The 27,967-nt window shown below is 30.1% G+C and overlaps 5 protein-coding genes across 7 annotated transcripts; 2 read left to right on the plus strand and 3 right to left on the minus strand.

The window, feature by feature from the left end:
• Positions 1-2,014: 2,014 nt before the first annotated feature.
• LOC113399970 (Golgi reassembly-stacking protein 2) lies at positions 2,015-5,091 on the minus strand. The gene is made up of 5 exons (XM_026639303.2): positions 4,835-5,091; positions 4,473-4,757; positions 3,811-4,128; positions 2,810-3,116; positions 2,015-2,726 (listed from the first exon to the last, which is right to left on the minus strand). The coding sequence occupies exons 1-5, from the start codon at positions 4,895-4,897 to the stop codon at positions 2,347-2,349; spliced, it is 1,353 nt and encodes a 450-aa protein (XP_026495088.2). The 5' UTR covers positions 4,898-5,091; the 3' UTR covers positions 2,015-2,346.
• A 906-nt stretch (positions 5,092-5,997) lies between these two features.
• LOC113399966 (hyccin) lies at positions 5,998-10,041 on the plus strand. The gene is made up of 7 exons (XM_026639300.2): positions 5,998-6,461; positions 6,566-6,731; positions 6,853-6,947; positions 7,020-7,237; positions 7,314-7,561; positions 8,756-8,872; positions 9,473-10,041. The coding sequence occupies exons 1-7, from the start codon at positions 6,270-6,272 to the stop codon at positions 9,925-9,927; spliced, it is 1,491 nt and encodes a 496-aa protein (XP_026495085.2). The 5' UTR covers positions 5,998-6,269; the 3' UTR covers positions 9,928-10,041.
• Positions 10,042-11,353: 1,312 nt separating this feature from the next.
• Positions 11,354-12,458, plus strand: LOC113399999 (uncharacterized). Its single transcript, XM_026639345.2, has 2 exons — positions 11,354-11,826; positions 12,221-12,458. Exons 1-2 carry the CDS (start codon positions 11,635-11,637, stop codon positions 12,359-12,361), a joined length of 333 nt encoding a protein of 110 aa, XP_026495130.1. The 5' UTR covers positions 11,354-11,634; the 3' UTR covers positions 12,362-12,458.
• Positions 12,459-12,966: 508 nt separating this feature from the next.
• Positions 12,967-16,555, minus strand: LOC113399984 (uncharacterized). Its single transcript, XM_026639328.2, has 5 exons — positions 15,966-16,555; positions 15,756-15,891; positions 14,957-15,042; positions 14,148-14,304; positions 12,967-13,251 (listed from the first exon to the last, which is right to left on the minus strand). The coding sequence occupies exons 1-5, from the start codon at positions 16,038-16,040 to the stop codon at positions 12,986-12,988; spliced, it is 720 nt and encodes a 239-aa protein (XP_026495113.2). The 5' UTR covers positions 16,041-16,555; the 3' UTR covers positions 12,967-12,985.
• Positions 16,556-16,676: 121 nt separating this feature from the next.
• On the minus strand, positions 16,677-26,810 carry LOC113399979 (dnaJ homolog subfamily B member 6). Of its 3 annotated transcripts, none has more exons than XM_026639321.2 (7): positions 26,266-26,810; positions 23,040-23,135; positions 22,089-22,198; positions 21,027-21,164; positions 20,038-20,220; positions 19,567-19,825; positions 16,677-18,271 (listed from the first exon to the last, which is right to left on the minus strand). In XM_026639321.2, the coding sequence occupies exons 2-7, from the start codon at positions 23,102-23,104 to the stop codon at positions 18,172-18,174; spliced, it is 855 nt and encodes a 284-aa protein (XP_026495106.1). In that variant the 5' UTR covers positions 23,105-23,135; positions 26,266-26,810; the 3' UTR covers positions 16,677-18,171. The 3 variants fall into 3 exon arrangements, with proteins under 3 accessions (XP_026495106.1, XP_026495107.1, XP_026495108.1); XM_026639322.2 differs by having other exon boundaries at positions 21,063-21,164; positions 26,266-26,809; XM_026639323.2 differs by lacking the exon at positions 21,027-21,164 and having other exon boundaries at positions 26,266-26,806.
• Positions 26,811-27,967: the final 1,157 nt, after the last annotated feature.

Raw genomic sequence — 27,967 nt, forward strand, 5'->3', positions numbered from 1 at the left:
CTCTTGACTTTTATTTATTTTATAATTGAATGATAATACATTCATTCAAATTCAACATTATTAAAAATATTATTATATACCTCTCTTGATATGAATACAACTTTTAAAACCTCTTAATATACAAATGTTATTATCAAGGACATTTTGAGCGAGAGTAATAGGTAGTACTTTTATTAAAATTGTGAAGGTCAGGTTTAATCTTAGTCGATATTTACTTACACGTTGAATGGTAATACTAAAAAATGAATGATTAAAAATATTTTGACGTTACTATCTTCTTCTATCTTCTAAGAAGGCATCAATATTTATACTTTGTTCTTATTTACTTACTAGAAATATTGTGTTTGTAAAAACATGTACCTCGGTCCAGGCAAACTATCTCCGTTGCCAATTTAAAATGGCTCTACGCGCTTGACAATAACAAAACAACTTTTACTTTGCAATTTTTTATAAACACCGTACTAAATTTAACAATTAGACCACTGATTTTGATAAAAGTTGTAATCATTTTCGGAACAAAAATATATTTATTGACGGACAGGCGGACGGACCGACATACATATGACCTAATCCTTTACCTACTCTAAATATTAAATCCAGTTATTACCTATGCCTACACCGATTTCCATATCTTTAACTTTTAAATTAAGAATATCCAAACAATGTTCTCCCATTCCACTATCAGATGATGATGAACTTTCAAACGTTGTAAGTCTTTTCCTCATAAATAGCAGTCTAAAAACCGATTTCCATGTCTAACTGAAAAAATGGCAAACTTTTATCCAAAATTTCGCCCTCATGATAAATTATAAAAAACGCTATAACTAATATTTTTATTCATTATCATAAACCCAAATACCGATTTCCATATTTTTTGACATCATAAATGATGAATTACCATACAAGTTTTCCTACATCCTTAGGAATTTTTATTTTAAGTATAAGCATATTTACCTTTCTTAATGCTCACCTACGTTCTACAAGGAAAAAATTTCATCCTGTTAAACCAGGCCTAAGCCGCGGCCTAAAGATAGTGCTTTGTATGTAAATCAGTCATTTAAAAAAAAAATTAAGTAGAATATTCATAAGCATTTTTGTGCAATTAGTGTAAAATCTCGAATAAAAATACTATTTAAATGATGCTAAGATATTGCTAAGATTTTAAACATTTATAAATTATGTTACCAATTTTGATAAATAAATATTGTACTTATATATTTTGTAAAATCTTAATATAAACCATAAGACAAATCATATTTTATTTTCCTAAAAAACAAACCATTACAATAAGTAGCCTATATATAGAATTTCGTAAATCATTTCACGTCAAATCGTAATTTCTGTAATTATTAGCAGTGTGGGTCAGCTATATACAAAACTCATACAATTTAATTGTTACGAGGATTCAATGGTTATTAAATATTTGTAACAACAGCTATATCGAAAAGCCGTTATCCACTCATTTTTCCTTGACTTTTTATCACCGTCACGAATTCATTCGTTTTTTGTTAATTTTGATTTGAAATTATTTTCATTGCTAATATTACTAGTACTTCCCGAAGTAAGTTTTGCCCGCAAAAAGTTAAAATACATATACTTAACAATAATATACCATTTACCCAGTCCAGATCATTTTTATCAGCAGCCAATCTGGTCATACTAATTTATTTTGGATGACGTAATAAAACTTTGAACGGGTTGCTTGAATGAAGATGAAAATTAATAAACATACAGCACCCTTGTAGATCTTCCTTAGTAGATACATATTATATGAATCGGAGGCCTCTTTAAAATTTTCAGTTCCTACATAATATGTTATAGTTAAAACTACAGTGCTTTCGGGGGCTTTAAAAGTTGGAACTATACTACATTCATACTATAAAATTTAATATTTTTTATATAAAAACTGCGACATATTCCATTTCAATAATTTGATTTACATTAAAAAGCTTATTTTTTATTTAATGGCAACCTTATACCACTTCAGTCCTCTTATTCAAATAAATAAAAAAAATATTTTTATATATTTTATTATCATACTAAATTATTATACATTAACTTACGTCAGAATATTGACACATAGGCAAAACAGGTCACAATATCAATATCTACCATTTGATAATATTTCTTAATCAAAATAAAATAATAATTTCACATAACTATACAAATATTAAATGCCATATAAATTTATATTAACAGCCAAAAACAACAAGATTAAAATAAATGGTTTATTTTGAATTGAATAATATAATATACAAATTGTACGTACATACATTCAAGTTTGAAATATCTGTGCTAGAATTATGTCAATCATTGACGCATTTTATTAGCATACTCAACAAATATTCATGATAGTAGATCTTGCTGCTGTAGAACTTGCTGTTGATGAATTTCTTGCATAGTTGAAACTGGAAGAGTTGCACTAACAGTAATTGAGGGCATCCCTGGCAATGAAACAGGAGTCACTATCGGTAAACCACTGCTCAATGGTGGAGGCTGCATAGGAGCTTGTGTAAAACTTGTCATGTCAAATGTTGGAACTAAATTAGGAGAGGTCTGTTGCAAAGGTGTTGATACTTGAGATTGTGAATAATTTTGCATCATAGGTATGTACGGTTGAGGCTGATTCATTGGAATACCCGGTAAATTTGGTAATGGAGCTGGTGGTTGCATGTTAGAAACTGAGGGTATACTACCTAAGTTGGTCAAAGTAGTCTCAGCCAGATCTGAAAAAAATATATTTATAATTTATAATTATAATATAAAATACTTAATAAGCTTCATATAATAGGTAAAAAATTTTACTTACTGCTAGAATAGACAGCCATATTCGATACCATTGATTGTGTTTGTGACAAAGGTGTTGAAGACATGCCCGGTTGTGTGCTTACATAATCTGGCATGCTCTGTGGTACATTGTTAAATGACGTTGTATATGCCCCAGGATTGACCATAGGCACTCCAGATAAAAATGGTGGTTGAGAAACCTGAATTGTATCTGGCTGATGTGTGCCTTGATTATCATTAACAAGTGGTGTAGTTTCATTTGCAATATTTAAACTTTGAATACCAGACAACAAAGTATCTTGGTGCACATTAGTGTTCTGAGATGATACCTTAAACAAAAAATTAAATAATTTAAAAAAAACTATACTATAATTAAAATCAACTAATAAGCTAATTATTATTACTTGTGTTTGCCCAGTAATCAAAATTAGACAAGAATCAATTTATCAAGGTAAATTGAGTATATGAATTTGCATGTTTGAAACATTTATCAGTTCATAAAGAGAGGAAAAGTGGTACTAAACTGTTTTGTGTTTGCCTATTTATATATTTAATGGAATATAAAAATAATTTTCAATATATCTTATCAATATAGTAAATCTGATACTAATAATATTATAAATGCAAAAGTACTTAGTGGTAGGGCTTTGTGCAAGCCCGTCTGGGTAGGTATCGACCACACATCAGATATTCTACTGCTAAATAACAGTACTCAGTATTGTTGCGTCCAGTTTGAAGAGTGAGTGAGCCAGTGTAACTACAGGCACAAAGGACATAACATCTTAGTTCCCAAGGTTGGTGGTGCCTTTGTATTGTAAGGAATGGTTAATACTTCTTACAGCACCAATGTCTATGGGAGGTGGTGACCACTTACCATCAAGTGGCCCATACCGTCATCCACCAAACTACGCCATAAAAAAATAAAAAATATTTTTTTTCATGCATAACATACCTAAATCGAACTCTTAAAAAGTCAATTCAACAACTAATATTAAGACAATGTAAGAAGAAATTTTGTCTTACCATTGGTGTTGGTGCTATGTGTTGATTTTGATTTGCCATTAGTTGGGTGCTTCTAATTGGAATTCTATGCAGGTATCCATAACCAATACCACATCCAAGACTACCTTCTCCACCCCAATTGTGATTTGGTGTAATGAGAACTTCACGGCAGCTATCATCATTTATATTATAAACAAAGAGCTTTAGGGCTCTTCCTTCATGTGCTTCTATTAATGTAAACAGATCTTCACTTTCATGCATAATAGAATCAGCTCCTATTATGTAATCGGAGAAAGGTCTTAATCCAGCTAACTCTGCAGGAGAAGATGGATGTACTTCCTGAAATATATTACATGTTAGTTTTATTTTAAATTAAAATATGTTTTCTAACCATAAATGACTCTTTACATTATTTTTAGTTATTAATAGTGGTAAGGCAGACAAGTATGGATTACTAAATATAGCAACTATGTTTTTGTACTGTTTGTATCATTTTGTGCATTTCATTGAAGTTAAAGTCTAGCTAATTTTTTTCAACTGCCATGTAGTATTAATTTTAAATCTCTATCAAATAAGTATATCGAGCTCAGAGAGAAAAATATCTTAAAAATAATATAATGAAATTTTCAAATTTAAGTAGCATTTGACTTTATAGTGGTCATGTTTCACAATATAAAACTCACCAGTATATGCCACACATTTTCATTAGCACCTTCAAATGAACAAAATCGAATACTGACGCCGAGCAGTCCTTGGCCTCCCCAATCTTGACTAGGTGTTATCATCAACTCTCTCACCGATTGTGTTTTTGTGCTATAAATCCGCATCTTTATAGTTTTATCAATGTTCTGTTTTAGGAGTGTTTTAAGAGTATCATTATCTTGGTCTAGCCTAGTGTTTTCAATAGCTACAATAAAATCAAAAAATGGTTCGAGATTGGCTTTTTGGCCTGGTGAACCGTCTTGAACCTGCAAAACATTGACGTGTTACTTGTGTATTTCACAATAAAAGCCGTGTCATATATAAATAAAGTATTAATACAAACTCTAAGGATATGGTATCCCTCCGAACCACCCCCTGGAACTTCAGAACTTTGTGAAGAACCCATTGAAATAAGTATCGACAAACTTATACAAATGTAAAGCTATTTTGAACTTTTTATGAAAAACCTATTCCATGACAGCCAATACTCAATAGTTTGACTTTGACATTTTTGACTTCTACGTGGCATTATATTATAGAACATTTTTCTATGGTAGGATTAAACTCTTGATATCTGAAAATATGAAAAAAAAAATCTTTATGTCTAGACTATCAAAGCTGAAAACGCAAAATGTATTTACATTTTTTTTTATTACGTTAATATTAAGCGGTGCTGTTGCCTGTTATTATTATTTTATGGCATTGGTTGGCGGACGAGCATATGGGCCACCTGATGGTAAGTGGTCACCACCGCCCATAGACAAAGGCGCTGTAAGAAATATTAACAATTCCTTATATCACCTATGCTCCACCAACCTTGGGAACTAAGATGTTATGTCCCTTGTGCCTGTGATTACACTGGGTCACTCACCCATCTAACCGGAACACAACAATATAGACTACTGTTATTCTGTTATACTATAATATCTGATAAGTGGGTGGTACCTACCCAGACGAGCTTGCACAAAGCCCTACCACCAAGTAACTGTTACGCAAGTTAAGATAATAAGTAGGCTCTTTGTTTTAGTTCCTTTGACGATATATAAATAGTCTTTAAAGGTAAAAGGTATTATTAAATTCAATAGATTTCTATTCAAAAATAGAAAGGTTAAGGTGATAAATTTTCAAAATAACATGCTGTAGTCTTAACGTTTTACAAAACAAGTCGAGTTAATAAATAATTATTTCTTATAAAATAATTTATATTAACGAACTGTAAAAAATTAAGAATATAAAACAATATAATATTATACGATATTATATTGAAACGTCGTTGTATTTAACTAAAATATCGGTTATCAGGATTCATTAAATCTCCCATTTAACTGACACTGTCAGCCGAAATGTCTGTCCCACAAACGACAATCCGATTGTCAAGTTCTGACTAAATTGACTTGTTTAATCATACATCAAAAGTAAAAATTACTCAAAAAAGATAAAAGTGAAATGGAATGAGTGTGACGTTTTTGGCTCAGTATAATATTTAATATATCAAAACCGTTACAATTTACAAATTATAGAAGTTTAATATAGAACTGCTAAAATTATCAATTTATAGTTGCAAATTTTAGCTATTTCGTGATATTTATGACGTAAAATTTACCTTCTATTTATTTCAAAAGTAATCCACAAGACTAGCTTTTTAGCATTAGTGAAAACTTGCAAACTTGCATTTTGTTTAAAATTTAATTAATTTTGAAAATAATATATTATAACTGAATATAAAGCATAAAGCTTTAAATTAAGGAATAACCAGTGAAGAAGCAGTTTTCTGCGCAATGGCTGAATGGAAACATTTAATAACAGAATGGTTAAATGAGTATTCTGCTCTGAGAGAAAATGAATTAAAAAGTTTTGCAGCGGAACATGAACACAATCATGAAATAGCAACTGCAATATTTAATTTATTATATAGCGAAGATGAAAATGAAAGTCAAAGTAACAAAAAAGGTGATGAATTTGACCAACAGGTAAATTATTTGTAAAAACCACATGAAACTATACATTTAAGCTAAATTGATACAATATATATAGTTATAATTAAGAATATATGATAATTTTGATATATTTTCAGATGTTAGAGAATGTCTGTATACAATTATTCAGTTTCTATAGATCAAAAGAAATTGAACTTCATAGATTTACTCTTCAATTTGTTCCAACTTTGATTTATCGGTACTTAAGTTCAGTTGCTCAAGGTAACACAAAGTCATGCAGGTGCATTGAAACTCTATTGATTGGTATGTATAATGTTTTTTTTTATATAAATATTAATATAGTATAATAATATAATATATTCTATAAATATTATTATGATTATTCAAATAGTAGCAAAAAATATAATCAATTTAATATTTTCAGGCTTATATAACTTTGAAGTTGTTGATGAAAATGGAAAACCCAAAGTTGTCTCCTTTAGATTACCATCCCTAGCACAAGCTTCAATTTATCATGAGGTAATTAATTTAATTTATTTAAAAAAAAATACATTTATATTTAACAATGTATATAAAATATTGATTTTTTAGCCATTATCTCTAGGTTCTCAATTTCTAACTGAAAGTGCACTACGGAGATGGGAAGAGTGTAATACAAAGTTGGTAAGCTGGGGCCCGCACTCCCAAGTTGAAGTTATCAATGCCCAGAATCGACTCAAAGTAATGGCAGCTCTCTTCTTCATTTATAACCGTCACCTAAGTTTATTACCAAAGCTAGCACTGAGACATTTCTGTATTGCATCATCAAGGTTGTTATTCTTCTTTATTTCTCATATTCTTATAACAATACATAGAACAGAATATATTTATTTATTTTAATTTCAGAATAGTTACACAAGGATTCCAAAAAAAAAGTGGTGCTGCTGTCGGTAGATCTATACCTCGAATACCAGTCTCTTCAAACTTCCTCCTAGAAATGATAGAGGGTTCATACTTTGCAATGTTTAATGAATTTTATACATTAGCATTCCAGGCAGTCAAAGATATAGACCAACGAGCTGAATATGAATTACTGCCTGATGTCATGTTGGTCACAAGTGCCGTAATTAATTCATTGAAGAACAGTCCTTCTGGTTTGTATATTTTGTTCCATAATTTTTAAGGATTTTAATATATTATAGTATAACATAATAACTAATCCAAATAAAAACAACTCCCAAATTATGATACCCTTAAATATTGTACATATCAAAGTAATCTCACATATCAATTTAAAGACTGGTATAAGTAATTTATGATAAAATCTTCTTTAAAAACCAATACTTTACAGTGAATAATAATTTAGTTATAAGCAACTTTATTAACTAGGGATTATGGGGATGAACGAAATATATTATATCTCTATGTCTGTCTCGTCATGACTAAACTACTTTACCAATTGTTATGAAATTAGTTATTTTGGTAGCCTAGGATTTCTAAGTATAAAATATAAATTATGGGACATACGACTAAAATGAATTTGACACTAGGAATACCTAGCATATATACTTCTTACAGGGAATAATATTGATGTCTTGCAAATGGTGTTTTTAATCAGAAATTCTATCAAGGAAATCTTTTTACCAATGTAGCCAACCCTGACTTATTTGGTCTCGTTAATCATACTAATTTTGTTCTAAAACAAATCAGATTATAAATCATCAATTGTAAACAATACTCAATTATAGTTGATAAATATTTTTTCTTAAATTTTTGTCTCCTAAATTAAATTCAGCTTCTTTAATAGCATCACTATATTGTATTTAAATTTCAGCTATACTTGGTTTGAAAATATATATATTTTTAATGGGTGAATAGTTGCGGGAACGGAGTTAACAATGGCAAAACTATCCATTAATTAAACTCAATACTGTTGAAATGACATAGAAAATTATTATAAAATAAAAAATCCACCAAAAACAATTTCCAAATTAAATATTTGTACTTGCACTCAACGCAAACGCAACCGATGCTAGTAACCAGACGAGCCGCATCTGTAGTTGCGTTTACAAGGATGCTGAAAAGAGAAATATATAAAATCCCAGCTCCCATACCTTGTCATGTTATCAAATAACAAGAGACACTCATATTATCTTGTGAAGACTATAAATAGTAAAAGTATATTTGTCACACTGCTGGGTAAAGGCATACCATCTAATTAAAACTAGCTTATTATATCTTACACCTATGATTATGGGCACCTGTCACCATCTACCATCAGGTAGCCCGTTTACGATTCCGTCTATATTAAATAAAAACAATAACAAAAGTACTCAAAATTATTTTAGGTCAACCATGCGATGGCCCAATGGGCATAAGTGTGGCATTGTCACCAGCAACTACCACGGTTACTATGTCAAAATCAATGATAACAAACGCATCATTCCGCACCAAAAAACTACCAGGTATGTATATCACCTATAATATTTCTGATTAAATCGACTTGTAAACACCACTTTCAATAAAACATTGCCAAGTACATTATCAGTCATGATGAAACACACTTTGTTTTCGCTTACAGATTGAAAATTGACTAATTTTATTATGAAAGTGGTTTATATGTGCAATTTTCTTACACGTCTGTAATTCCGTCATTTTTGTTTTGTAAAGTTAAAGGTATGCTTTTTAATGTTAATCACAAAATACAATTATAAAAAGGTACCTAAAGGTATATTCATGTACACAGTTTATCGCTTGTACCATTCTGGCCAATGAATTATAACAGACATTGTATGGCGATGTAATTTAATACGTTTATCTTTTTTTGTATTATCTAAAAATCTCACAACTTTCTAGGTCAAAGGACTTGATACAAAAAAACCGTGAAATTTCCCTACATTTTTTTAAACTTGACAAATAACAGAAAATTATTTAAAGAAAAAAAACTTGTATTTATTATTATTTAATTTTTATTTTACTTAACTTATAAAATGAGAATTTGAAATGTGTGAACATAGATTATAACTTTAGTCGTGATAGAGAAGTATTTGTATATTTCTTTTCAGACGACATTCCCATACAAGCTGGACAAGTAGCGCCCATAGATTCAGCGGACATGCTCACGTCAATCACCGAAGAGGGCGAGGCTGACACTCCCATACAACGAGGCACCGGTGTACGGAACTCTAAACCTAAATTGAGTGCATTCCCCGGATTAGGCAAAAAGTCAAAAGATGCCAAAGACAAAACTGGTACGACAGCTGAGAAAAAGGTTACCGTCAAAGATGCCTCCAAAGGTATTTGGAATTCCCTCAGCGGCGGTGGCGATATGGTTGACGCGCAACAAAAAACAAACGCCGTAGACTCTTTCGACGGTAATGGAAGCATAAAAGATGAAATTTCAATGACATCAGTCCAAAACAGTACCGAAAACTCTGACACGCGATCGCAGGTGACGACCGACTCCTTGGACATGGAAACGACACCACGTTTCGCCGCTATGCAAGTTAGCTCTGTATAAGAATATGCTAGTCGTATTCTTAGTGTTCGTATTTATCAAAGCTATGCAGTGTTTGTACTTACTCGGTGAATGTATTTATTAAAGTAGAAATTATAAATGGTCGCGATACGCTGAGGGCAGTCTGTCTTATTTCCATATATGTGTACACAATAGAATAAGAGCACGCATAAACAAAACACAAGTATAACAAACAACACTACCGATAATTACAAATATTTGAACATATTGTTCTTGTTAATTTTATTATCTAATTACCAGCCCTCGGAATAAATGTATATAGTGCTGCAATTCCAAGTATATAAGCAAGATCCTATAATGTATAAATAATGATATATTTTAGATATGGGCAATAAAAGAAAGCCATAAAAATAATTGAAAATAAAGGTCTTCTAATATTGTTAGAGGAACAGATTTAGAACACGTTAGACAATGCGCTTATGTAGTTAAAACTAATCGACCAATTAAATTTTTTTGATAAACAATCACGTCACTCGTGAATTTAGTGATATACACACAACATAAAGAGAAGATTTAAAAATGAAAAATATCGCTAGTCGTATTTAAAATATATCAATATTAATTTGTGTCAGGCCAATTTAAGCTATTTTTTAAAATACCTACCACAAAGGATATACCAAATACATTTTTGGCTGTTAAAATAAACAAGTGTATTTCCTTTAATTCAATTTTACAATAAATTTATTAAAGAATATTTAATTTAATACACCATACAAGTTCCTGAATAACGATTAAAACTAAAGGAATCTTAGCTAATTAAAAAGACGAGAAGGAATAATTATCGACTTAAACCAACATAGATTTTACTTACAAACGAAAAATCTCTTTCCTTATTTCTAAAATAATACCTATTTTTGATTCCTGTCGGACGGCAATCGCAATACTTTTTTTTACAAAATTGAACTAATAAAGTTTAAGATTTAGTTGAAACTTCATTTAATATATATACACACATATATTTAAATACAAATACTTTGCAAAGGGCATATAGCATTGTATGATTAAGTATATTAAAGGTGCGCGGCAAATAATTGTAGCTCTTCCTTCTGAAACGCTTGGATGACGGATGCGCTTGCGGTATCTACTTTAAACCTATGGTAAAAAAATGTCTTAATAATATCTCTTGACGCATAATTATTTTCTTTGTGTTCAGATATTCTAATGTAAGGTATGTGTGTACAAATATAATTCAATGTTGTCACTTGTTAAAGAAATAAATGTTATAAACTCTTCGTGTATTTGTAAAAAAGTATTGAAAATTATAATATATGATTTAAAAAGGTAAAGGTAATAAATGTTTCTGTTATATTATAATTCTAGTTATTTATATTTCGAAATACTTCGTAATAACAGTATTCCCTTTCAACAGGTGTTACGCGACAAAATCAATCTTCACGACTTTATTTTAATAATAATGCGATATGCTAACAATACGCTATCAGTATCCTATTTATCAATGCCACTTTGTTGAACTCTTAACGAGCGAAGTTATTTATTTACACTTTGTTTAATTATTTCGTAGCCGCAAACAAGGCGACGCAACTGGCTGACGCATTACTGGTATATGTACTTCCCCAGTACTTTCCACATAATCAGTTTGTGTACAGCTCTTGATATATCAACAGTATTCGCGCTACACTACTCTAGTCTACGCTAGTATTTTTATTTAATTTTTTATAAAAAATCAGTATGAAAACGCTAGTGTTTTTGAGTTTTGTTATACTTATCTTTGTATCAACATGCTGGGCTCGCGATATGATAGTGGGTACCAGTTACAACACGCGACTGGTTTGGCAACAGAAGGCCGAGTATAGAGCTATTCCTTTCAAGAAGAGAGTAAAAGAGGTATTCTACACGGATCCAAGTCAACAAATAATCAGGGTAAATTTTTTTAAACAATTATTACCTTGTAATTAAAACAAATGGTTACAAGTATTCGATAGTATAACAAATTTATACATCGTAAAATATTGAATCATTTACTAAAATAATTGAATTTTGCTGTATTCCGTTAAAAGTATAAAAAAATGTTTAAATATATTTAGTATGCATTTAAAAGTATCAATAAAATTAAGATTAGTTGTTATCATTCGCTGTTATCTGAAACAACAACAATAATGTCAATGTGAACTTAAATTGTGCGAGTGATTGTAAGAATTTCTTACGTCGCACGATGCCACGTAAGATGTATGCTGCCAGGTAGCTTTCATAGTTTCATAGCTTTGAGCATGAAAGTTACTAATTTAATGTAACGTTGATTCTGATAACATTTCAGGGTGTGATAGCCAGGGACTTGGACCACAATGACGCAACAGCCACTATAACTTCAGGGGGCGTGGGGTCCAGCTTTGTTAACATTCGTATGAAGAGCGAACGCGGCGGCAGCCTAAATTACCAAATTGAAATTTACGTGTAACCGAAGTAATTAGAAATGGTAGTTAATTAGATACAGTAATTACCCAAATACCGGTTTATATTTGTATTCAATGCGTGTGAATTATAATACAATTTATTTGAGTTTGATAAAACCATAAAGAAATATGTTTTCGTCATGTGTAGAACTCGCTAAGTGTTTTAAACTAGTTGAGAATATAATGATCAATATATTATATCAATGAACTTAACATTTATATTGTCTCATGTATATAGTTTTAATGATTGCGATTGATTTGCACGTATTTGTTACTCAGTATTTAAAGACATTTTTGTTGTATGTTAATTCATAAATCAAATAGACCTACTTTAATTTACTTTTGAGTTTATTTTTTTTATAACCTGGGAAGGTTTTTGTTATAAGCACGATTGAAGAGCGCAGGTGTATACCGTAAACGATAATTTTCAGCTTATATGTTCTTTAGACATAGTTTTATTAAGATATTCTATTTACAAACGGCTTCCGAATATTTGAAAGTGGATCATATTTCAGTTTTTTTTTAGAACACTATTCAAACTTTTTAACTTCGGATACATTAAATAAATATTATTTAATAAAAATATGCATTATTAGAGAAAAAAGCAACAATCCGAAAAACAACAAACATTAATGTAAAAAATTCGCTCTATAATAGTGTTCATCAGTATTTTCAACAGCATTTACATATCTCGGAACAACAAATAAATGCGTTCTTTCCACGTCTTCGTTATCGTAATTAAACGACGAATTATAATGTCCTCGTTTCAAGCGTTGATTTTTGTCTTTTAGAAGTTTTTGAAGTTTATTTATTGTAGTTCTTTGTTCTTCTTGTTCGATTTCATTTATCAATACCGGAAGTGTAGCGGTACATACCCATAAATAAAATAAGCCCACTGAAAAGCAATATAAGGCGAATTAAAATATACAATAATCTATATAAGTATTAATTTAACTAAAACAAAGAACTAAAATATATTATAACATTTAAACGCCACAACCGTCTCGCCATTTTCTCAATTGTTAGAACAACGCTGCAATGTTCCATCGTTGCAACTCGAAGGTTTTTTAAACATCAGACCCTTCAATTAATTACGAATTACCTAATTATTCGTACCTAGTATTCCTTTCTCCGTTCTCGACTCGTGTATCATAAACAGAGTTTTTATGTTTATTATTTAACCATGGAAAAGCGAGTGAATCGCCTCAGTAACTGCACTGCAGCCCACAATCATTCTTACCGCGAAAATGTTTTACTCCATAAAGCTGTTCTGATTGGAATGGTTAGTTTATTTTACTTAGTGGTGAATCATAATTGTTTTTGTCGTTTTTGATACGCGACAAAATAAAGGTAATTGAGTCAAGTATTTTCATATAACTTGAAATTTAATATTTATCGAGCTGAGTGGTTTCCAAGTATAAAGTAAATGACTAATAAATAATTTAATCATTAATTCTTTATCAAATGAAGTCATGCATTTGAAAAGTTAATTGAAATAGAATATAAGAACCTATTTCCTATTCTATACTAATAGGTATCCGTTGGCATTGGCGTCGCCGGTGGGTGCAAGTGGGTTGACAGAGCAATTAAACGCTCTCGAATGTTTATTAATTAAAAAATATATTGTATACATTTGTTCTTATAGAAATATAAACTTATACTTTTCAATTGTACCTACACATTTTCGTATTATCTATATACGGTTTGCGATCATTACCGATAATGCCTAGAAATTGGGGACGCCCTAATACTAATATATACTTATTGTATTAAAACTTAACTATTACTTACTGAGCACAAACCCGCTAGTTACACTGGCACCAATCACGAGGCCAATGTCCATGGTATTTTGCTTTAGAACAATTAACCATGTCGTTATAAAGATGGAAAGTATGATAAGATGTATCAACTCCACCAATATAAATGGAATCATCGTAACGTTACTACACTGTAAAATATTATTACAAATCAAATATGAGCCGGTACAGATAACAACTTTTAATGCTTGTTTAGAGAACAATGCTTGACAACAAAACAGGAATAAAAAGAAAACCACGTGCTTAATGTTAAAATTCAATATATAAAATTTTACGATCTTACCTACGGTGATGTTTTATGAAATGATAATGGTCTTTATATGTCTTATAATATTTTTTTGATATTCTCGACGTTTTTTTTTACAAATCAAATTCAAACATACAAGTTTTTAAAAATACAATATACTTTGGATAAAATAACTAAGTTTATCAAAATAATTCAAATAAACCATGTAACCCCGTTTTAAGCACAAGAAACGCCGGAGTGCAAGTAATGTTCTGGCGGTCTTCCCTTCCCCTTCAAAAATTTTTAAGACCTTCTGGGGTGCCTTACTCGTGGTCCAATACTTAACCATCATCGGCAATGGCTCCCTAACACGCGGCGCCAAGGGTTTTTGTACCTACCCCTTGGCACCCTGGATTAAGACGGGCCTGTATGTATTAGTTATGTACGTCGTAAATTACATTTAACTTTAAAATGTCATCTGGTTTGTTTTTAAAAATCGACTGATATAATAATAGAAAAGTTAAAAAATCATAAATATCAACATAGTTTAAACTTACCATATAGGCTCCATAAATGTATAAGACACAGACAACCAGATAAATACAACACAATGTTATTCCATAACTTAGATATTTCTCTGGATCTGAAATGAGGTGAATTTGATACTGATTTATTTAAAATTACAGACAGCTATCTGTAAATAAGAATAACCACAAACGAAGTCGTCTTTTCTGACCAATTTCGGTCAAGCCGTGCCTTCAACTACATCAACAGCGCAGAACAGAAGTGCGATAGTGTGTATCAAAAAATACAATAAAACGGATCCGAATCCGATATAACCGAAAAGAGTTGAAGGTGTACGTACAAAAGGCTTTACGAGCTTTTCGAGGCTCGGGAGTATGACACTTCCAGACTCCGGAGCTGAGAACTTTTCAACACAAAATCCCAATACCTCTACATGGCCTCGGTATTGAACCCGTCTTCGATTCCGTCCGGATCTGCGTCCTTATAAACTAGCCCGAATTTTGCCAACCACTTTGACGAGTGAGTTGAATATAAGAATGTAAACATTTCACTATCTACATTCAATAAGTTTTTAATTTTATAAAAAAAAGGTTGTACCAGCCATGTTAATAGAGCTATTGTAACAAAATATGAGAATATCACTTTATGAGATAATATATTTCATATTCTAATTATGGCACAAAAACATTGTTTAAAACTTATACATTTTTATGTAATCAAAATCTTATTTACTTTATAGAATTCCTTTGTAAAAACAGACTACATTAAATCTAGGAACAAAATTAATTTAAATCATACATAAACGGCTAATATTAATTTCATAGTAATTACCTGCTTGAAAATTTTCTAAGTAACCGCTCACGTGAATCAAATTCATATTTGTCATCCACAGAGATATTTGATATTTAACATTTTCAGGTTGCTTGTAAGCTATACAGAGAGCAACCAACGCTATTATAGCTCTAATCTGAAAGTATAATTTCGTATTTTTATAATTACCTACAGTTAACAAGTAATAATAATATTATATCATATACAAACGATTGCGGTCAATCCAATAAGTATTTCTCCCAGTCGAAGTGAAAACCAAAAGCAGCAGCTATACACGAGCGCCATCGAGACAGCTTTATTTTAACTACATTCCTTTTTTAAATAAACTTTCATTAACACAATAGTGTACCCGATAAAACGACCGCTTCGTTGTTTGAAAAGATTGTATCGCTAGCGATTGCGTGCAGTTATTATTGATCTGTGGCCTAATTGTTGGAAAATCATATTATGTTGTAGAAACGAAATTGGACATGATTGCACTCAGACAATATGTTGTATATAAATATTAAATTGTACCCAAAACACATATTTGATTGAGTATTGATTACAAAAACTTTTAAATTATATAGTAAATCATCGCACAGGATCCTCTATATTTAAACCATAATAAGGATGTGTCAGGATCATGTTTAATATTTTAACCCTCATTTATAATATTCTTCGATTTGAACGTTTTAATATTGACATATTTCTACGCATTCTTTTCTTTTGTTGACCTCTCCTTTTTTCCTTTTTATTTCAAAAGGTCTGTTACTTACATATAAATTTGAGAACCGTTTCAAATGTGATGTTTAAAAGTGCAAAGGATAAATAAACAGAAGTGCTTAGTGTAGTGTTTTGTTTAAATGTCGTCATATGTTTGACCACAAACTTGCGATATATCATGCGGTTAAAAATATATTACACAAAAAAACAACAATGTTACAATTAAATTGTTTATTATCTCGCAGTGCTCATTACTTGCTGACAATAATTTTGTAAAACACAAAATATTGAAATCAAATTATCATTAGATTTATTTACAATTACAAGAGAATGTTCTAAAATAGCAATGGCACTCGTGTAGAGACAGTTTCTGTTGTGCTCGTCTAAAACATATATTTATATAGAAATGTTCGTTTCAATAAAAGCCACGTTATTAAAACCGTTAATTTCAAACAAAATGTATTGTTGCAAAAGAAAATATGAAAATATTAAGTACCTACTGGTTTAGCATAGCAAAATATATTGAATACGATTCGATAACATCAAGCTTAATTTGTTACTATTTTAGCTAAATAATGATTTTTACAAATCATGAACTCTACTCTACGTTATTATTATATATGAATTTTATTAATCAATCAAATGCAATTTTACTAACGTTTAGTGACTCCTATGACACTCAATAGACAATCTAGCATATACAAAATATATTTTATAGGCTGATAGGACTATTTACACTCTCAGGAATTTTAAACTTTTCTAAAATCTTTCAAATTTTATTCAATAAATCAAAATATGCTAATAAAAAATTCAAACGAATTATTTTTGAAAATTGGCTAAGTTTCTTCGATATGTTCCAGAAATATTATAACAGTAAAGCAGTTATGAAAAAGTAAAGACTTCTAAAGTAATATTATAGTAAGCTATTAACTACTTGATACCTGCGCCGGCCCACGGCACGAAACCAGACATTAGACAGTCTGCTGAGCAATTTATTACTATCAACTGTAATTTAAATCAAAAACAACTAAAAAGTAACTAAAATATTAAATCGCGTACCTTTTTGGCATCTTTGTGTAATCAAATTTTCTATAAATAATATTAATAATGAAGCGTAACTAAAAAAAAGTACGTCACTTATTTATGACAAAGCCGTTCCCCGACACGGCATTGGAGGTAACACAATGAAAATAAATCGAAGCTGTAATACTACATTTAAATCAATTTACGTATAACAAATCTAGAGCCAACGCTTACCCACAATAGGATAAGGATTAAAGCGTAACCACAATAGCGCTCCGTTAAGAGATATATTAAACCTAAGCAACGTATTGAAACCTGACTGTAGTTTACCTGAAGATTTTTATAATTCGCATCCGACCATGAAGTACACAGGCAGTGCGTGTTCGAACGATTGAGATCAAATATCAGGCAAATATTATAAACAAATGAGCGCTTCAAAGATGTAAATGTAAATTAGTATTGGCTCTATCGATATTATCAAAATTAGATCAATTAAAAAGTAAAAAGCAAAACTTAGAACTAAATTAAGTATGATTTAGACATATTCATTACTAAAATTTACAGTGCCCAACACTACATTAATTAAATTAAGCAAAACTAAATTATAAGTTGGAACTTGTTACTCGGATAAAGTAAAGTTGAGTACAATTGTCATTTGGATCAAATTTGGTTATAAGTAATTATTTGTTTAACTGTATGTTAAGGATTGAGGGACACCATTGACAGTCTTTGATTTCAGTACCCCATTTTCGTAGGACATCACAGTTTCGCGTCCGTTCTCCATTACCCTAGGGACAAACAAATACAAATCATAAAATAATATGTACAAACACATAGACACCCGTCCCGACCTTATATGAGCATGGTTAAGGTAAAATGTACCAGTATACCTCCTAATATTTTTACTTATTTATAATATCAATATAGTAAGAACCATGATATAATTTCTCCACATGAGCACAGATTTCAAAGTTTTTTTTAACTTTAATTATTTATCAACATCTATACGAATACTATAAATGCGATAATAACTGTCTGTTACGCTTTCACGGCTAAACCCACCGAATTTGACGAAATTTGATATGAAGCAAGCTTCAACCCCAAGAGAGGACATAGACTAATTTTTAAGAGCTTTTTTATAACTAGCATCTACGAGCACGCGGACGAAAACTAGTACATATATATTTATTAGAAAAGTTACACCATCAACTGATCACTAACGCACTTAAAATGAATAATGAATGTAGGTAACATGCAAAGTGATACGTCTTTAAAGGTGTAAGCAACGTTAAGTATTAATTATACAGTTCGCGTCATATAACTATGCCGGTCTTATGAAGCTTCGAGTAGCGTCGTCTTTTTTTACTAAACTGTACCGGTTTACGGTTAAGTAAAAAAAGTACTATCGCACGAAATCTAGCCACCTTAGGAGCTAAGACTTTATGCCCCTTGTGCCTGTTGTTACACTGGCTCACTTACTCTCCAAATCGCATTTATAACAACACTAAGTATTGTTGTTTGGTGGAATAATATATAATGAGTGTTTGGTTCTTTTCAGACTTGCGACTTAAAGTATAAATACATCGAATATGAGAATGAACGTACTGAATCGATAGCTCAATCAAACGTAAAAAAAAAAACACTCAAACACAATGGTAAAGTAAAATACATTATTAACCAATTAACAATCACTGTCACTGGACACGCCTAATTCTTTTTATAAAACTTTCTTTACTTTTCCCCCGTACAGAAATCCAATTTTTTCAGACGATCTCGATTTCGGAATTCGAACATGTATAACAAGATAATAATAATAAAAAAACAATAACTAAAATAAACCGGTAAACTTGACTGCCTAGTCTTTTGAGCGAGCAAACGAGTATGGATCGTAAACCAACACCATTCTGTTCATGATATTGATTGATGATCTACTTTGCAGTTATGTTAGAGTGACATAGTTATGTGACGTGTACTACATTACTATTGAAAAGTATCAATTAAGCAGTTTCTCACTTCTCATTTGGTGAATTATAGGAATAATATTATGTATGAACATAGAAACTAAAAATACTAATAAACTCACTTTTTTGTTGTAATTTTCTTTCCGTTGACCATACGTGTGGTTGTTGTGGTACTCCTCATGTTCGCGCTTCCCGGACCTGCCATCGAGCTGTTGAATGTCGAAAAAGAGGTGAACGAATTCCCGTTGGAGGTAGCGTGAGCGAAAATGTCATCCAGCCCTTGCATCCCGAACCCGAACGGACTGAAGAGCGACGAAGTGAGGGATGTGCTCGGATGATGATTACGACGACCGTGTCGGATGTGCCCGTGACCGTTTATGTCTGGAAAATAAATAACAATGTTTTTGTTCATTTTCCAATCAGCGAATCAAAATATTTTTTATTCAATGATTATTGATTGATAATGACACATTCTACGCAGTCAATGTGCAGTGGCTCATTTAGTCGGTATCAGGCGAAAAAAATAAAGTTTCTTTTTATTTAAAACACATTCTTTATATAAGTTTTCATTAGAGAAAAAAGAAATAACTTACCAGGAAATAGCTCGCCAAAACATGAACCGCCGAAAAATTCTCTGAAAACCTCCTCGGGATCTCGGAATGTGAATGGAAAGCTGTGGTAGCCGAAGTCGTAGTCTTCATCGGACGCGGAATGTCGCCCTCTGCTACTGTTCAGCCCCTCCTTGCCATATTGATCGTAAACTCGACGCTTCCTCTCTGTGTGATTAACAGATAAAGCATATTATGTTAACTGTTTGAGTTCAAACGCTCAGCGTAATAAATAAGCGATATGATATATTAAAAAAACATCAAATTCAAATGAGCGCCTCACTTTTGACGTTTGATATTATTACTTATATTTAAGCATATGACATGTGCAATTACGCGACGTATGAAATAATAATTCCTTAAAATTACTTTAATAAGGCTTAAGCAAATTTATTATTCTGTTACTTAAATATTTTGGTTACTAAGATTAATTCTATTGTTAAATAAAAGTATCAACTTTTCAATATGAAAAAATATTTTGAATTCTAAAACTTTTAATGATGTGAATTAATTTAATCTTAATAACCAAATATTTAAACGGTGACAACTTACCGAACGTAATCGTTTATATATAAATCGATTTAGTTATAGCTATCGTATTGAAAGGCTATGCCATATTATAACATCTGCAGATAACGAAATAGGGCATTAGGTCGCACGAAGTAGCATATTAATTTATGATTAGTGCTTAAACTTTCACACAACTTGAGATTGTTAATAGCAATATAAGTGGGTAGCTGCCAAAAACTCCTTAGTTATGATACTATGTTATTAATTGCTTGAATATTATCATTGTCCATGCTATTAATTGTAAAATAAACATTCTCTAACCTTCACTGGGTGCAATACATAGGGTCAATTAAAAAAATCCTAAATATATCATTTTTTTAATGTGAAATATTTAAAGCGTACCCAGTTGATGGTTAAAATGACAATATTCAAATTGAAAAACCCTAGTTGATATGGAAAACTACCAAAAAAACGGTGGAATGGTGTGTCTCCAAAAAAACCTTTGAAGCTAAAGTGCCGATGGCCATTAACTCCGTTCTTGCTTTGATATCTGTGACTGTGGTGACCGGATCCCCGTGCATCATACAATTTCCGCTTGTTTTCTACCCAACAATAAAATTATTTTTACCTCTCTACTAAGATATCGCTATCATCATAATCGTAGCGAGGAAATTTCATAAAATATATTTTTATTTAAAGGTTAAATATAATCTGTGTAGAAGCAAGATGGGTTTTATTATAAATGACCATTAATATCAAAATGAAGTCTGCGTTACATTTCCTTTCCTTTTCTATAGTGGTATGACCTCATCGTGCGAACATATCAGGCCATAATGAATCTACTTTGGTTACTATAAGCAGAAGGCAATAAAGATATACATGTAATTGCATATAGATTTATCTGCATTTAATATTATATTATGGTCTTTACAGTTATGTTAATTCTTAATCATATAAATTAAAAACATCGTGATTATTAAATAATACATGTTGATATGTTTTATCGTAATAAAAAGAAAATACACAAATCCTAGATTAAGATAATTGTTTAAATCAGTTGCTTGTTGTTTATATAATAATGCCAGTTATATATATTAATTTAATTTACATATTTATGCATTTATTATGGAACACGCAAGTGTATAGGGAAGCCGGCAATCCGCCCACCTACGCTTCTCTCAAATGATACAACTACTCAAAATTATTTATGTTTCTCTTTAGGTTTCAATTTCGATCCCTCCGCTGAATTATTTTTACTATGGATAAAATCAAGCAGTTATAATTGTAAACTTAATTTCAATGGAAATAGTAACGTTTCAAGCTAATTTGACAAGACAAAAAATATTAATGTATTCGGATTGTATTCACTGTTATATCTTTGTTCACTTTTAGTACACGTTCCAAATAAACGGAATGCGGCTAAAAAATAGAAATAATGTGTTTATTCTTAAATATCTTTTGAAGCTTTTTCTTTAAAAAATATTATTATTTATTCTTAATTATATTTATATTATTCAAGTCCTCACCATCTGAAAGGACTTCGTAAGCTTCAGAAATCTCTTTAAATCGTCTGTTTGCTTCATCTGCATTGTCTGGATTCTTGTCGGGATGCCATTTCAACGCTAATTTCCTGTAACTGTTTTATTATTTTTATTATAGATAATTCAATCATGTTTATCTTAATACATCTTAATCAATTCCAGGTTCGGTTGGGTTAGTTTTTTTATGATTAACTCAAATGAATTACAGCGTACCATCAATTATAAATATGTAAATAATATATATTAAATTCAATAAATTTAATCTAATCATATATTAGATATAATGAAAGTTTATTTCTTTTAAACGAAAGTTCAAAATTACTCCGACTCAATAAATACAACGAAATTAAAAATAATATTACCCAAATACTTATTAATTCTTACTTCTATCACGATATTTTTGTATTGCTCTACGTCAATTTCATTTTTAAGTCATTTTATTTATGAATAATAAATCATTTTTTTTCATAGAATCGGTGATCATGATAAAGTAACATTCAAACGAATGCAGACAACAATACAGACATGAGAAATTATTTTTTAATACTAAATCAACCCGTAAGTATGTTTCAAGTTAAAAAATATTAACCCTGTGAGAAGTATCAAGTTTAAATTTGGGCCTTGTATTAATATCAAACCCTATAAAACCACTAATGTTTGTATGAACATACATTACAGTACAAACAAATTCTGACTTATTATTTATATTTATAGTTTTCCAGGATAGTTAAGAGGTATTTGTTTTTCAAACACTAGTCCTAAGTTGGTAGTTAAAAGTACATGGATGAATCACAAACAACAAGTAACGTGTTATTAATGGTTAACCTTATTCGAAAATTTCGAATTTCTTAACATTTTTAGATACTCGCAATTTTGATCTTACTGTATGAATTTTTAAAAAATATATTTGGACTACAAGTTAAACCGATAACTTACGCTTTTTTTATTTCTGCGTCAGTGGCGGTCCGAGTAACCCCGAGTGTTCTGTAGTAGTCCACCATCTCTAGTTTCCCTCAGGGGATGTTATAATGTCTGAAATTAGAAGATTAAATTCGATAAATATTTTTTTTAAAGCTTTACAAGATTTTTTTTTCTTAGCTAATTTAACAATACTTTAATATTAACATTTATTATTTTGTTTTCCAACATATTTATGAATATATTTCTTTATTATACATTAATATTATCGATAAAATGAACTTGAGTCTGACTTTACGAATATATATATTTTTCAATATTTTAAAAGCTTATACAATTCACGTGTACCTTTGTCTTTAATTACTTTGAGATAGCCTAAAAATCTGAACAGGTATTGAAGGATTACCGAATCTATTCATATTATATTTTTGTACACATACAAAGTATATTTATAAATGAGTGAGTATGCAACTCATAAAATTGGTGTTAGAAGAAATATATAAGCCATTTTTTTTATTTACATTTATAAAATACGCACCTATAAATAAATTTCTTTTGACAAAGTCATTTGAGAACAGATTATTCAACTCTTGAAGCAATGACGTAAAACCTTCTTAAATAATGTGCTATGTTGAATTATTTTTTTACAGCATTTTTGTCATAATATAAGTTGTATACATCTTGCCAGCCATACAATATTAACCCGCGTTTTTCGTCATTTATAGGGAACCATAGTTAAATGAGCCCATAGGAATATATCTTATTTATTTATTTTTCTGCAAATCTCTTTTACTAAGTTTAAATACGAAATAGATGTGATTAAGAATAATTATATATTTATTTGAATTTTAAAATGTTAATCATTTAAAATGAGCTGGCTGAGTTTCTAGTGGTTATACCAAGTTAATTATTTAGCCCTAGTCTTATCTCCAGTAAGAAATTAAAAAAGAACCATTTTTCACATTTTTGACATATCTTTTTTTTCCATTCCTTTGTCATGTCAATGAGATTTGTAGTCCATAAATTTAAACATGCTGTTTGCATATAGTCAATAATATTTAAAGTATTATCATTCCTCAATCTCAGTATACAAATTAACACGGCATTGACATTGTGTTGTATGTTATGTGCATATTTATATCCTAATGCACAAAAATTATCACCATATAGAGGGAACAGCGACAACTTCCCGCTACACAAAAAAATATGAACATAAACTAAAAGAGAAAGCTAACTAGAGTTGTTTATTGTAAACATAAACAATACTTATTATATTTATTCATGGACAATACTTATTGTAATTTTTAGTATTATCAACCATCTACAAAATATTTATGAATTGTTTACTTTCTCTTAATAAAACATAACTATCTACTACATATCTCTTACATATATCTAATCTGCCTGCTGGAGTGCATCTTTCACAACTGATAGCTTTGTTGTAGGGAAACTAGGAGTGTTCTTGTTTTTATCCTGATTAGTGTAAAAATACCATTTTAAATTGCTTTTATATCCAAATTATATAAAAACAATGTAATGTTGATAGTGATTGATTTGTATACTTGGTTACTTTAATAGTATTATGTCTGATGATGTCCATATTGTATTCACAATAATATAGATTTTTTTTTAAATAAACAGTGACAATCATTGTATTATATAAGGAAAAAAGGTAAGATAACAACTCCCAGTTTGCGCTTAAATATAAATTAAATACATTTTTCTTGGGGCACAGTATCTGTTTCTGTAATAAGATCCCACAGTTCGTTTTTATTTGGCTGTAATAAAAAAATATATTCCATGTCAAAAAAAATATTGATAAATAAGACATATTCAATACAAGATTATATTAATGATAAAAATGCAGGGACAGTAATAATTGATTTCTAGGCAGGATATATATAAACTTAATTCTACTCTATTGAAACACTCTGTAATTATAAGGGTGGCAATGAATATCTACTGAATTCTTCTCAGTAGAATATACTTTCCAAACCGGTGGTAGCTTTACATTTATTTAACTTAAACATGACTATTCAACAATGCTTCTATGAGCATACTTGCATACAAAATATTTTGATTTTGATGTTTATGTGAACTTTAGTATATGTATTGAAAAACCATTTTGACTTTATTACTTACCTCTTGCAATACAATTACAATAACACTGTTATGCAACAACAATTTAAGCAATCCCAATGGCATACTACTTGGATTGAGCAAACATTAATTATTATTAAATTACTTAATGCTTCAGTTTTTGTTCGTTTTCACATAAAACCTTTAAATTAATGGGAACCAGTATATAAACTACTAATTGGGAGTGAATGATGTTGTTTACATTTATTATAATTAGTATAAACAAAGTATCATTGAAATTATGAACAAAATAATTTTTTAGACTGTTCTTATACATTTCTTTTGATTACACTCTGTTAAGAGGAAGACATTTATTCCTGGAATATAAACTTCACTTCAATAATATATACCTTAATAACTTTTTTTATCAAACATACTCAGATTTTACGGTAAGTGAAAATTAAAAAAAATAATTACTGTTTAGTGTTAAGCATGTACAATTGATTAAGATCACAAGATTAACAGAAAGATAGTATTATATACATAACAGTGGGACAACTGTTTAATCTTTATAATTCAGTTTGAGAGGAAAAAGTTTCATAAATACCAACATTAATATATTATTTGGTAGCACATAATCTTGTTTTAATACCTCATTAACTAATGTAAGATGATATATTATTTCTCATAAATATGATTTCATAATTTTGATTTAATTTTATAAAATAATGTGAAGTATGAACAATGTTTTTCATTCATAACCTCAACTTAAGAAAGATGCTTTATTTGATGAACTTTACAAACATTATTAAAATTCATTGATGAATCATTGTGGTACTGTCATAATAAGTGTGCATAATGTATTAAATGTTCTTCATCCCATAAAATCATATAATTTTTTCATCAAAATTATGTACTTTCGTAAGGGTTCATAACTTCACAAGTGTCTTTTAATGCAATGGTTAAAAATAGACTAAATCGTCACGAATAATTACGTAGATCTATAGAAATTATAAAATAATATTCGACACCTACACATAATGATGCAGACTTAAATGTTAATGTGACACAACAACTGAATACCGATATCTTTGAAGAAACATATTATTCCAGGATTACATTCTATAATAATGAAGAAAAAATAATAATTAGATCAGATACAAACCTTTATATTTGCATTTGTTTATGTATTACATCCGATGCTGAGATGAACAGGTGATCGCGGGTGGCAAAATTATATTCGCCAACCTCCCGAATGACACAATGGAAAACTTATCACTTCGTAACACGTACAGTCACCTTTTTTTAAAATAATGATCAATAATTGTAATATTAATCACTACAAATGCACATGTATGAAACGGATGATTGATCCTGTTCAATGACACTAATGATCGTTCGAACTATAGAGAATCGGAATAATAACACTGTAATCTAATCACACCTTTGTTGGCAAAAAATCACTAGTAAGTAGAAATTTCTCGCAAACAAAATCAATAAACATTTGACTAGATCGAATAAGTTGCTTTTCTTCTAATAAAATTCACGAAGCACGTATATTTTTACATTTGACTTCTAAAGCTAAAGCGCATAGAAAAAGAAGATACTCTCTTGTAACAAGATAACAATCATGAATACAGCACACATTATTTTCACCCATTGACTGGATCGACACACTGAGTACTGATTCAACTGACTACATTCATTCAGATTTCAGATTCTGAATGTCTAATATTGAACTCATACATGTGAACGCTCCTTTAGCCCCTACCATAAACAATGAATGTAGTTAAAAGAGTTATTACTTCAACTAGGAATTTCGGTCCACCTCGGCGAGATTTAATCGAATATTATAAATGTTTGTTGATTTTTGTATTATAGATTGTATTATTTTTATTTTATCGATTAATTTTATAATTAAGATACATTTATATAGCTATATGCAATTTGATTGACAGAAATATAAATGTTTCGGTATGACTATAATGTCCTTATGTATGTCTGTATTACCCTCAAATTGTGAAAATTATGTAGTAATTAAAGTTTGAAAAGAGATTTTACCGTTTTAGGAAAAGCGTTCTACCCTTCTCATCTAAGAAAGGTTGTTAACAGTTATAACTTCGTCGATTATAGGCCATCATTATGTTAAAATATGTGCTAGTTTAATTATTATAAATTTTTGAATGACAAATCAGTAAAAAATCGAATAAAAATGTTATGGCTGCCCTCTGGAACCTCATAGTCTTTAAAGTTTGAATTAACTATTGTCAATATCCATTCTTTAGAAAGATTTACCATATTATTCTACTATTTATATATTAAAAGCATAGGTATCTACCATTAATACATACCACTGGTTATGAAATCATGCTAATAATATTGTAAATGGCCCAAATAGGTATGCTAGCTTGTCGCATATCGTATAGTATAGATAATGACATTGATGATAAAGTAAGTGAACGTCATTGTAATTGTACCTGTACGTGTACAACCTTTATGCTTAAAACCGCGAACGAATCATCGGTTATCTGGGTCAACAAACCTGCTCAAACACAAATAAGTTAATACAAGTACAAGTATTTTATTTTTTAAATCTGAATCTGAAAAAAATACTTTATTATAAGTTAATGGTAACTTTAAATGACTGTTTGAACTGAAGACTTCCAAGACTATTCATATCCATGGTTTGGAGAATTAACAGCTTTGTAAAAAAATTAAATAAAGAGGTGCATCTATTCTAAAACCGCAGCGGTGGCGGCACAGCCAAACTTAAAGAATTACGTTTAGGTATAATATATAATAAAATTTAGTTAATTACAATATATGCATAAGAATTAAGTTAAATTTAAAGTACCTTGTAAAAATTG

Source organism: Vanessa tameamea, chromosome 8 (assembly GCF_037043105.1).
Source record: "Vanessa tameamea isolate UH-Manoa-2023 chromosome 8, ilVanTame1 primary haplotype, whole genome shotgun sequence".
Lineage (NCBI taxonomy): Eukaryota > Metazoa > Arthropoda > Insecta > Lepidoptera > Nymphalidae > Vanessa > Vanessa tameamea.

What these genes read in the sequence shown, in the direction of transcription:
- LOC113399979 (XM_026639321.2), bottom strand. Translation starts at nt 23,104, where the DNA reads ATGGTGGACTACTACAGAACACTCGGGGTTACTCGGACCGCCACTGAC. An exon ending in TTTTGGCGAGCTATTTCCTG is followed by an intron (nt 19,826 to 20,037) that starts GTAAGTTATTTC and finishes TTTATTTTCCAG; the next exon opens with ACATAAACGGTCACGGGCAC. An exon ending in AAGAAAATTACAACAAAAAA is followed by an intron (nt 18,272 to 19,566) that starts GTGAGTTTATTA and finishes GTTTGTCCCTAG; the next exon opens with GGTAATGGAGAACGGACGCG.
- LOC113399966 (XM_026639300.2), top strand. Translation starts at nt 6,270, where the DNA reads ATGGCTGAATGGAAACATTTAATAACAGAATGGTTAAATGAGTATTCT. An exon ending in AAGCTTCAATTTATCATGAG is followed by an intron (nt 6,948 to 7,019) that starts GTAATTAATTTA and finishes TTGATTTTTTAG; the next exon opens with CCATTATCTCTAGGTTCTCA. An exon ending in CCGCACCAAAAAACTACCAG is followed by an intron (nt 8,873 to 9,472) that starts GTATGTATATCA and finishes ATTTCTTTTCAG; the next exon opens with ACGACATTCCCATACAAGCT.
- LOC113399999 (XM_026639345.2), top strand. Translation starts at nt 11,635, where the DNA reads ATGAAAACGCTAGTGTTTTTGAGTTTTGTTATACTTATCTTTGTATCA. An exon ending in CAAGTCAACAAATAATCAGG is followed by an intron (nt 11,827 to 12,220) that starts GTAAATTTTTTT and finishes ATAACATTTCAG; the next exon opens with GGTGTGATAGCCAGGGACTT.
- LOC113399984 (XM_026639328.2), bottom strand. Translation starts at nt 16,040, where the DNA reads ATGGCGCTCGTGTATAGCTGCTGCTTTTGGTTTTCACTTCGACTGGGA. An exon ending in CTTAGAAAATTTTCAAGCAG is followed by an intron (nt 15,043 to 15,755) that starts GTAATTACTATG and finishes ACCTCATTTCAG; the next exon opens with ATCCAGAGAAATATCTAAGT. An exon ending in AACTAGCGGGTTTGTGCTCA is followed by an intron (nt 13,252 to 14,147) that starts GTAAGTAATAGT and finishes ATTGCTTTTCAG; the next exon opens with TGGGCTTATTTTATTTATGG.
- LOC113399970 (XM_026639303.2), bottom strand. Translation starts at nt 4,897, where the DNA reads ATGGGTTCTTCACAAAGTTCTGAAGTTCCAGGGGGTGGTTCGGAGGGA. An exon ending in ACATAGCACCAACACCAATG is followed by an intron (nt 3,117 to 3,810) that starts GTAAGACAAAAT and finishes TTTTTGTTTAAG; the next exon opens with GTATCATCTCAGAACACTAA. An exon ending in TATGGCTGTCTATTCTAGCA is followed by an intron (nt 2,727 to 2,809) that starts GTAAGTAAAATT and finishes TATTTTTTTCAG; the next exon opens with ATCTGGCTGAGACTACTTTG.